Source organism: Podarcis cretensis, assembly GCF_951804945.1.
Source record: "Podarcis cretensis genome assembly, chromosome: 2".
NCBI lineage: Eukaryota > Metazoa > Chordata > Lepidosauria > Squamata > Lacertidae > Podarcis > Podarcis cretensis.
In genome coordinates this window covers 115,960,407-115,971,186 of record NC_137171.1, presented here as the reverse complement: position 1 = coordinate 115,971,186, position 10,780 = coordinate 115,960,407, and the positions used below count along the sequence as shown (strand labels likewise).

The 10,780-nt window shown below is 49.4% G+C and overlaps 1 protein-coding gene across 4 annotated transcripts; it reads left to right on the top strand.

Moving 5' to 3' along the window:
• The first annotated feature begins 269 nt into the window (after window positions 1-269).
• Window positions 270-10,537, top strand: RNF5 (ring finger protein 5). 4 transcript variants are annotated; one of them, XM_079964151.1, is made up of 6 exons: window positions 561-813; window positions 1,387-1,405; window positions 2,963-3,075; window positions 4,133-4,187; window positions 4,318-4,429; window positions 8,974-10,537. In XM_079964151.1, the coding sequence occupies exons 1-6, from the start codon at window positions 671-673 to the stop codon at window positions 9,060-9,062; spliced, it is 531 nt and encodes a 176-aa protein (XP_079820277.1). In that variant the 5' UTR covers window positions 561-670; the 3' UTR covers window positions 9,063-10,537. The 4 variants fall into 4 exon arrangements, with proteins under 4 accessions (XP_079820278.1, XP_079820279.1, XP_079820277.1 ...); XM_079964153.1 differs by lacking the exon at window positions 4,318-4,429 and having other exon boundaries at window positions 552-813; XM_079964154.1 differs by lacking the exon at window positions 1,387-1,405 and having other exon boundaries at window positions 627-813.
• Window positions 10,538-10,780: the final 243 nt, after the last annotated feature.

Genomic DNA, 10,780 nt, shown 5'->3' with positions numbered 1-10,780 from the left:
GACCTAAGGAAGAAGCAGTAAACTTAAGGCCCGAGGCAGGAAGTGATGTTTCACCTCCCATGAACCTTCGCCTCAAAAATGGGCAAGCTTGGTACAGCTCAGCACGAGAGCAGACTCCGCCCTTTGGCCAAAGACTCTGATTGTTCATTGGCCACCCTATAATGCAATCGTGATTAGTTCCCGCCCCGAACTGGGATTCTGGCCAATCACAATATGCTTGGGCGTGTGCTTGCCTTTCGTGCTTTCAACTGCATTCCAGACGTGCCTTTCGTGCATCCGCCCCCAATCCCTGCTGTCTTGCTCTTGACAGGTTGCCTTTCCAGTCAATCAGGCTACGCCCCACCCCCACCTCTCGCTTTAAAGTCACATGACATCTTATTTTGCTCGACGGCGGGAGGCGGGAGAATGAGGCCTCCCTTAACCAATAACGTAACCGCATATTTTGACACCTGAGCGATGCAGCCAGTCAAAAAAGTTTCGAGCGCGCCCCCCTAGAGCTGTGAAGGCGGGACTAACTCGGAAAGTGCGCAATCATCTTCGCCAGGTGCCACAACGGACTGCCTCTGCCTCCAATGAAATATCGGCAAGGCGAGAAAGACGGGCGCTGGGGCCAATTGCTGAAGAGCGGGCGTGTCCGGCTCCCCTCCTTCAGTTTAAGTGAGGGCGGAAGATGGCGGCGGCGGCTGGGATGGGTCCGGGGGTCCCGGACGGGGAACCCGAGGGTTCAAACCGCGACCGCAGCGCTTTCGAATGCAATATCTGCCTGGAGCCTGCCAGAGAGGCCGTCATTGGGCTCTGCGGCCACCTGTACTGGTGAGGAGGAGTGGGGAGCAGAAAGGGGCGTGGCCCTGAAGAGTTGGGGGGCAGCCTTAAAAGGGCGGGGGGGGCACAGAACAAGGTCCCTGGCAGGGAGACCTGCCATTGTTCTTACTGGGTCTGGCAGGTGGAAGGTTTGCTCCATTGCAAAGAAGCCTGGGAAAGAAGCTTCACCTGCTGGATTTCTGCCTGTCGGGATGGCCTTAAAGCTGCAGGGGCTGCACCAGATTTCGCTTGACTTCGACTGCCACTTCACCACTATCTAAAAACCAAAGAGGGTGGGTGGCAACCTCGAAGGACGGACCATGTGGCATCACACAGTTAGGGTGTGTGGATCAGAACCAGGCTCTGTGAAGCTTCCTGGGCGTGATGTGTGGCCAGTTGCGGGATTAGCTTTCAGAAGGTATCCGGTGTGCGAATTTCAGAACCTAGAGCTTTTCTCTGTGTGGCCTTAGTCGGGCATATGATTCTTGTTTTTTTAAAACAAACCAACAAACCAACAAACCGAAATTGCATTATTATTCCAGGTTTTAAAAAGGTCACTCGCTTTTTCTTCTCTTTTTTCCCTAGCTGGCCGTGTCTTCACCAGGTGAGTGTCTCCCTTTCCTCGGCTGCTGACCTTTAGGGCGAGGAAAGGTGAAGGTGTCAAAGGACGTCATTGAGGGAACCTGCCCTGGTGTGTGAGCCTACCTGCCATGGTGTCAGCCTGCCAGGCGGCCAATCTAGATGCCTATGGGAATCTCGCAAGCAGGACCTGAGTGCAACAGGGCCAGTTTGTGGAGTCCCCACAGGCTATTGGGAGAACAGGATGCTCAAATAGATAGGCCATTGGTCAGATCCAGGCATGGCCAAACTTGGCCCTCCAGATGTTTTGGGACTACAGTTCTCATCATCCCTGACCACTGGGGCTGTTAGCTAGGGATGATGGGAGTTGTAGTCCCCAAACATCTGGAGGGCCGAGTTTGACCATGCCTGGTCAGATCCAACAGTCTCTTCTTATGTTTTTATGGGAGGCAGGCTTTTATAGGAGGCTTTAATAATATTTGTGCCTATTGAGGATGCTCAAGGAAAATGCAACCTCCATGTGCAGAAGCGATATATCTTTTTAACTGCTGAAGGCAAACCACAGGAGAAGAGAGCAGGTTTATCTGTGTTCTACTTTGTTTGTGAGCCTTCCTTTTGTTTCTAATCTGGCAGACTTCTGTTGAGACAGAATCCTGATCAAGATGGACCATTGGTCTCACCTGGTTAAATATTTCCTATTAGAGCAGCTGGCCTTGAATTGAACCTTTCCACCACCAATAAGAAGTCTGTCTGTGCTTAATTAGTAAAAAATAACTTCAGAGTTCTGTTGTGCTCAGATCCTGCTTAAGGCCATTGGCCATTGTGAGAAAAGGAGGCTGGGCTAAGATGGCCAGGGGACCTTGGGCAAAGCCAGAGGGGACCTTGGGCAAAGCCAGAGGCAAAAGTGAGCAGAGTCGCAAATGTGAATTTTGCCTGCACTCAGCTCTCACCTGTGGTTCCTAGAAGCTGTCAGTGTGTGACAGCAGCCACAGCCCAGGAATAGCTTTGTCTGGCAGGCTAAACCAGGTGAGTGCAGCCGATGGGTTTCAAACCCTTGGTGAGTTAGGGGCTTCCTCTGCGTTGAAGACAGGCTTCAGCGGATTAGACTAGTGGTGGGTCCAACAGTCAAAAAGGCTGTAGAGGAAGTGAGGGGCAGATGGGGCTCTTCAACCTCCAGACACACTGCCCAAACCTACGCCCTAGGGAGGTCATTTTTGTGCTGCTACCGCAATGGTTTGACTTCACCCCCAGATGCACTCTCCATTGTCTCTTGGGACAGATGGATGCAAACAACAACAACAGTTTAGTTGTACACCCTTCTCTGTCTTCCATTCAGACAAGCAAGAGGCATGATCAGAGTTCAATGTGTCATTCCAGCCAGGCAAAACATTTGGGTTTGAAGCAGGGTCAGGGTGAGGGGGGTGGCCTGGAGAGAGTTCTGCATTTGTGCCCACCTACCTGCCTGCTCATCTGCCCTGGGTGCCTGAGATTTCCCTGCCCTGGTTACATCTGATCTGCATATCTTTGGGGACAGGTGGGAGAAACTCTTCCACATTCACTGCCATCTTTCCCCCCTCCATAGTGGCTAGAAACTCGGCCAGAGCGCCAGGAGTGTCCTGTGTGCAAGGCAGGAATCAGCCGGGACAAAGTCATCCCTCTCTATGGACGTGGAAGCTCCGCCCAGCAGGATCCCAGGTAATCATTTCCCTTTGCTATGCTCCCTGCTAGTTTGGTAATCCTCAGCGGTAGTGGAATTCTGGGCTAGAGTGGTATTTCCTTTTCCTGTAGGCTGGTTGGTCTCCCTCCCTTTCTTCTGCAATATCTCTCGCTGTGAGTCCTTTGCTGGCTCTGAAGAGTCTTATTCTGATAAAAGGAAAGATTTGTAACTTTCTGGGTCCCAAGCCCAGTATCTCTGGGCAACTGCCTAGCCCAGGAATGTGTGATCAATAGAATCATAGAGTTGGAAGGGACCAGTAGAGTCATCGAGTCCAATTCCCTGCAATCTCAACTAAAGCATCCCGGCCCTCTGCTTAAGGAAGGAGATTCCACCACCTTCCGAGGGCGTCTGTTCCTCTGTCAAACATTTCTTACCATCAGAAAGTTCTTCCTGACATTTAGTCAGGCATCTCCTTTCCTGTCATTTGAATCCACAAGATGGCCACGAACTTGAATTGCTTTAAAAGGGGCGATGACAGATTCACGGAGCAGAGAGCTATCGATGGCTAGTAGTCGTGCCTCTGAAAATCAGTTGAGAATCGCAAGCAGGGAGTGCGCCATTGATTCCCATGCGCATCCAGTTGGCTGCTGTGAGGACAGAATGAATGACTAGGTGGGCCTTTGGCCACATCCAGCAAAACACTTCTGAAGCTGAGGATGCTCTCCTTCCATTGTAAACATGTTGCCTCTTGGCTGCATTGAATTGCAGGCTCAGGGCAAGGACCTGCTCCGTCCTCTGTAGATCTTCCAAGCACAGCCACCACCTCCCCCAGTGTTTTGTAAATACTACATCCTTATCCTAATGTGTTTTTAAAATCCCTTCTGCACCCTGTTATGGGGAAGACGGGGTGATGGTGAAAATACTGCATAGCTGTCAACCTTTCCCTTTTCTTGCGAGGAATCCTATTCAGAATAAGGGAATTTCCCTTTAAAAAGGGAAACGTTGACAGCTATGAAATACGGATGAATGGGAGGAGTGTCTGCCTACCTACCTGCCAATGCTGTTTATGCATATCCCCCCCCCTTCCTATCACAGGTTGAAGACCCCTCCTCGGCCACGAGGGCAGCGCCCAGAGCCGGAGTCTCGAGGGGTGAGTGGCACTTGCTTGTAGCCCTCTATAGACTGATCCCGGCTGAAATGCTTTGCAGTTTGCAGCAGACTACTAACCTACGTTTTCCCCCTTTCTGTTTTTTGCCCCCTGCTCCCCCTCCCTCCGACAGGGCATGGGCGCCTTTCCCGACGCGGCCACTGGCTTCCACATGGCATTTGGCATTGGCGCGTTCCCCTTTGGGTTTTTTGCCACTGGCTACAGTACCCCAGGAGAAAGGGCAGGTAATGCACTACTTTTAAAAACAGGTCTAAGCTTGTTGCACAAATCTGCCCATAAGGGCACACTCAAATTCTACAGCCGTGCTCACTCGTCCGATCAACCAGCCTCTGGGATTATTATTATTATTATTAATTTATACCCCAGCCACTCTGGATGGCTCCCAACAGAGTATTAAAAATATGATAAAACATCAAACATTAAAAACTTTCCTAAACAGGGTTGCCTTCAGATGTCTTCTAAAAGTCAGATAGTTGTTTATTTCCTTGACATCTGGTGGGAGGGCGTTCCACAGGGCAGGCGCCACTACCAAGAAGGCCCTCTGCTTGGTTCCCTGTAACCTCACTTCTTGCAATGAGGGAACCACCAGAAGGCCGTCGGCGCTGGACCTCAGTGTCTGGGCTGAACAATGGGGGTGGAGACGCTCCTTCAGGTATACTGGGCCAAGGCTGTTTAGGGCTCTAAAGGTCAGCACCAACACTTTGAATTGTGCTCGGAAACGTGCTGGGAACCCAATGTAGGTGTTATATGGTCTTGGCGGCCACTCCTAGTCACCAGTCTAGCTGCTGCATTCTGGATTAGTTGTAGTTTCTAGGTCACCTTCAAAGGTAGCCCCACGTAGAGCGCATTGCAGTAGTCCAAGTGGGAGATAACCAGAGCATGCACCACTCTGGCGAGACAGTCCATGGGCAAGTAGTTGGTAGTTGTTGGCGTCTGTCTGCCTCAAGAGATAATGGAGGACACCTCCAGGGGTGAAGTCAAACTGCTATGTTAGCAGCATCAAAGTGACCTCTCTGAGGCTCAGGCCTGGGCTGCCCAAAGGACAAGACCCACCTCTCATCTTCGCTGATGTGGTGCAAAGGAAAGCAGAGCAAGAGTTTTGACAACAGCTTGGCTGCAGCAGTTGCCAGAAGGAGGCATGCAAAGCACCATCCAACTGTCTTAGGGACTCTGCTCCGGATTTGTGTAGGGTTTACTCCCTTAGCCTTTCCTACTTCTGAAGATATCCCGCAAGGCAGCATGGGTTTTAGGATCAGACTTTTCCTTCTCCTACCTTCCCAGGTGGGTGAGCTTCACCTGTCCCTCCCTTCCGTGTATGGCATGTGCAGAAACTGCCTTCTCGACGGTTGGACCCACTATTGGTCTCATCCACCGAGTTTGCCAGAGCCTGTCTTCACATGAAGGGGACGTCCCTAACACACTGAGGGTTTGAAATCCATCAGCTGCCCTCACCTGGTTTAGCTGGCCGGTCGAAGCCATTCCTGGGGTGTGACCACTGTCGCACGCCAACAGCTTTTAGGAGCCGCAGGTGAGAGAGCTGAGTGCAGGATGGGGAGCAAAGGTGGGCAAACTACCCCAAAAGGAGCATGATGTGTCCCCCGGCAGAGGTACTACCCCTCCCCTAACACCCTGTACATCCCTGGGATTACTGTATTTTTCGCTCTATACGACGCACTTTCCCCCCTCTTAAAATGAAGGGGAAATGTGTGTGCGTCCTATGGAGCGAATCCAGGCTTCAGGAAGCTATCCGCAAGCCTGCGGAACTCCCACCGGGCTCCGCAGGCTTGCGGATAGCTGCCTGCAGCTCGAAGCCCGGGGAGCGTGGCAGGCAGCTATCTGCAAGCCTGCGGAGCGCTCCCCCAGCCCGCAAGCTCCAGGAGTGGCGGCAAGGCTGCGCAACCATGCCTCCGCTCCCAGACCTGTTCTGGGGGCTGGGGTTGGGGGAAGCTCGGGCTTCCCCCGCCCCAGCCCCGTGGCTAAAAAGGAAGCCGGGTGCAGCCTCTCCCGGCTGGAGAGGTTGTGCGTGGCTAAAGAGGAAACCAAGACAGCCAGCGGGATGGATTAAAAATTATTTTCTTTATTTCCCCCCCTAAAAACTAGGTGCACCCTATGGTCCGGTGCGCCCTATGGAGTGAAAAATACGGTAATCCCTTGTGTTTTCCCATGCTACCCTTTGTGGGTTTTACCCAGGTAAAAGCTGCATCCTCACTCTGATTTGCAATGTCTGTGCTAAGTTCAAGTGTACCATTTTTTTGCGGCTGGGCTTGGGCAAGCCACCATGTCTCTCCCTGCTAAGCTGCCACTAATAGAACTTGGCAGCAGCCCCGTGCTGGGTCACGTTTACACAAGCAGGTGCTTGAGTCTTAACCTGCGCTTGAAATCCTTACCGTTCCACTTTACTGGCTTAGAGAAGGAGTTGTTCCACCGTCACGCTCTCACACGCGTCCCTTTCATGTTCCTCTCTCTCCAGGGCTGCGTTACTTCCTTCTGAGTAGTAGCATCGCTTTCCTTCTCTGTATTTGGAGAGGGATTTTAGCTCGGCATCAGAACACTTGCCTTGCATTCACAAGGTCCGAGGTTCCATCCCATAGTGGTATCTCCAGTTAAAAGGATTGCTGGTGGCATGTTCTGGGAAAGGATCTCTCTTTCTCTCTCTCTCTCTGCCAGAGATCCTGGAGGAGCACTGCCAGTCAGAGCAGACAGTACTAGTCTAGATTGTCTAGCCTTAATCAGTATCAGGTCGCTTCCTACCTTCTCTTCCTGCCTCAAGTCTTAGGGTAGGGAACTTCTGATCTGCAGGCCATGTTTGGCCCTCAAGGCTGTTTGGTCTAAGCCATGCCCACCCACTCTGCAATCAGCTGGTTGTTGGGGGCTTGCATAGCTCCAGGCAGGGTGTTTTGCAAATCCTGAGCACTGTAGCCTTTGTAGCTCTAGCAATACATGGAGATCTGCCCTGATTATCATGACACATCCATAATTACCGTATTGGCCTGAATATAAGCCTCACTTTCCCCCCAAATTCTGACTTAAAGTGCGACTTAAATTCGCAACCTTACAAAAATTGGCTTTTACATTATCACTGCTGAAACAGACAGACGTTAAAACGGAATGGGTGTGAGTGCCTGCAGAATTTTAAGGGAGCAGCTTATATTTGGGTATTGGCCTTTTTTTCTTTTCCCCCCTTGAATTTTAAAGGTGCAGCTTATATTTGGGTGTGACTTATATTCAGGCCAATATGGTATAATTATTGTATAATTATAAGATTATTGTATAAGGACGTGTCATTTGGAGGGATCATTCTTAATTTTTGCACATTTCTTCAGTGACTGGTCATAAAAAAAATGTTTTTGGGTATGAAGAATTCAAATTGGCTATTATTTTTGTCATCAGACAACACTAAGCTTGGTAAGTCTATGTTTGATGAAGAAGCCCATAACTTGCTTTCGGCAAACCAAATAATTTAAAATTTAACTTCTGGAAATGTCAGGTAATACCAAACAATGATGATGATGATGATGATGATGATGATGATGATGATGATAATAATATATGAGACGAAAGATACTTCTATTCCACCCCCAACACAATAATCTCTGTGGAGAGGATACTTGAGGTGATAATACATAAATAAACATATTGTTTGTGTACTATGCACTGCATATGAAACATTAAAAATGTACCACTAGACATGTTACAGTAGTTATATGTTGTTCTTGTATTTAAATGCAAAACAATAAAAATCGTTGGGAAAATAATATGAATAACAGTAGTAATAATGAGAATAGTAATAATAGTAATAATAATATATTACTGTAAGTACTTGGCAATCATTTTTAATTATTTCTATGCAGTCTTATACACATTTTGCTTACCAAGCAAAACTAGATGATGATGATGATGATTAATTAATTAATTAATTTTCTTATCTGTACCCCACCCATCTGGCTGGGTTGCCCCGACCACTCTCAGCGGCTTCCAACACATATAAAAACATAATAAAACATCAAACTTTAATAAGAACAATCTGATCCAATATTAAAAAGTCACAATAACTTTAAAACAGACAACTCATATCAAATAATGCAATTTTCAGTAATCCATTGGAAATTATATTAATTTAACCAAAATATCTTTTGAACTCCCAGGTCATGTTGCAACTTTTTTAGCATCCCTCATTTTTGGAATTTGAAAGCTGAATTCTTCAAATACGTCTCAGTGTATCATCTTATTAGAAGGGGTGTGATGACTGTGACTGTCATGAGGGACCCTGCACTTTTGAATTTGCCACTACACTTACTGCCTGGAAATGGATTTATATGAAAATGGTATCGGCTACCTTAACTTTTGGGGACGCGGGTGGCGCTGTGGGTTAAACCACAGAGCCTAGGACTTGCCAATCAGGTTGGCAGTTCGAATCCCAGCGACGGGGTGAGTTCCCATTGCTCAGTCCCTGCTCCTGCCAACCTAGCAGTTTGAAAGCATGTCATAGTACAAGTAGATAAATAGGTACCACTCCGACAGGAAGGTAAACAGCATTTCCGTGCGCTGCTCAGAAGCGGCTCAGTCATGCTGGCCACATGACCCGGAAGCTGTACGCCGGCTCCCTCGGCCAATAAAGCGAGATGAGCGCCGCAACCCCAGAGTCGGCCACGACTGGACCTAATGGCCAGGGGTCCCTTTACCTTTACCTTGAATTTTGCATTTACCTGTAATGGTATATGGTGCCTCCTCCTAACCTTGAGCTCCTCCGTCTCTCTTTTTTGCTTAGACGCAGAAGCTGCCCGCCCATCCAGCTGGCAGGATTCGCTCTTCCTCTTCATTGCCATCTTCTTTTTCTTTTGGCTGCTTAGTGTCTGACTGGCTGGACTCCGCTGGACTTGCCCTGTACTAAAAAAAAGAAGAAGTCTATCAGAACAGGATAGAAGGACTTTCAAACTATGGGGAGGGGAAGGGGTAGCTGCGGGGAGGAGGGTGGAATCATTTCCTGCCTGCGCCCAGGCGAGGCAGGAGGGGGCTGACCTGCAGGGTGGAGGGCAAGGTGGCAGAGCCGGAGCCTGGTGTTTCTCCCTCCTCAACCTCCCTCCTTGATCCCCCTACGCAGAATTAAAAGTATAATAGGGTGACTTGGGGAGCTGACGATGCAAAAGAGGTGTATATTTGTGTTCAAAGTGTATCTGTGTGTATGTGGGGGCGGGGGGCAAGTCGTAATTATCAAGGTGTTTTAATTGTTTCCTCTAATCGCCCTTGACTTGAAGCGTTCCAAAGTTTGCCTGGATTGCAGGTGGGCTGTGTTAAAAAAAATAATGGAGAAGATGTAGAAGAAGGTAGCCGTCAGGAGCTGTGGGGCCCGGGAGCCAAATCCGGCCTGTCAGTCCTCTGCTCTACTCGCCCCCCATGATATTTTGCTCACCTGCATTCTCCCTCCTTGCAGGCCAGAGGGGTTTGGGGTGGGGGCTATCACTTACTCAATAGCATTAGTGGGGCAAAATCCCACATTTGCAGCCAGACCACCCTCTCTTAATGGCTTAAATGCATCTCTTGGCAACTAGGCCTCAAACAACGACAACAAAATCGAGATTCGTTCCTACCTGTAAGCTTACAGTGGCATGAAATGCTACATAGTGGGGAAAAGGGGGCGTTTTTAGAAGGGGAAGAGAGCTGTGGTCTCCCTCCCTCTTTTCTTTATAGGGGCAAAAAGCCCACCACACCCACCTGCCTCAGCAGGTGTTGCGGTAGGGGGAGCAGAGGCAAGAAAAGTAGGGCAGTGGGGTGATAAAAGCAAGAGGTGGGCTATGGCAATGGAGGGCGCCACAGGAAAAACATCTGGGCTTCTCCCCCCCCCCCCCGCGCATTCCTGTGGCCAACCACTGGGAGGGAAATGGGCCTCAGGTGTGTTAATTTAACTGGTCACAATGAAGTTCCTTGTGGTTAGTTTTATATATAATAATAATAATGTTCCCGTCTCACCCCTTTAAAAAAATTGACTTCCAGAGATGTAAGAAGCCACGTGCTTTTACAGACTGTTTTATTTTCTAGGCTGGTGACGAAGGACTAGTCAACTGGCTGTATTTCTCTCTTTCCCCCTGGTGCCCTCCCCTCAATCTTCTGAGGGCGTATGGTACAGTCAGCGCTGGCGGGATTTGTTACTGCTTGGGTTGGGATGGGGGCGGGGGGAGTAGCCTTGGCTGGACTAACAGTATTTAATTGCCCAGAAATCTCTGTTGGGGGGGGGGACTCACCCACCCACTTCCCTTTCTTCCCATTTGGGTGACAAGAGGGAAGATGTGATGTAAATTAACCGATGCTGTAATTAAATTAACCTGTGATTCATATCTGCTTGTGAGTGCAGTCTCCTTGCTGTTTTCTGATGTTGCGAGAGGTGTGCGTGTGGGAAACATTGGGCAGGTTGATCAAGAGATGATTTGCGCAACTCATTCCGCTGACTTGTGTGATGCGGTGGGGCTGAGGGAGTGCCTTATGTAAGCAAACAGAAGTCCTGCAGCCAGGTCAGGCCAAAGGCCCTCGTCATCCAACATCCTGTTTTCAAAGTGGTCCACCAGATCGTTTCTGGGAAG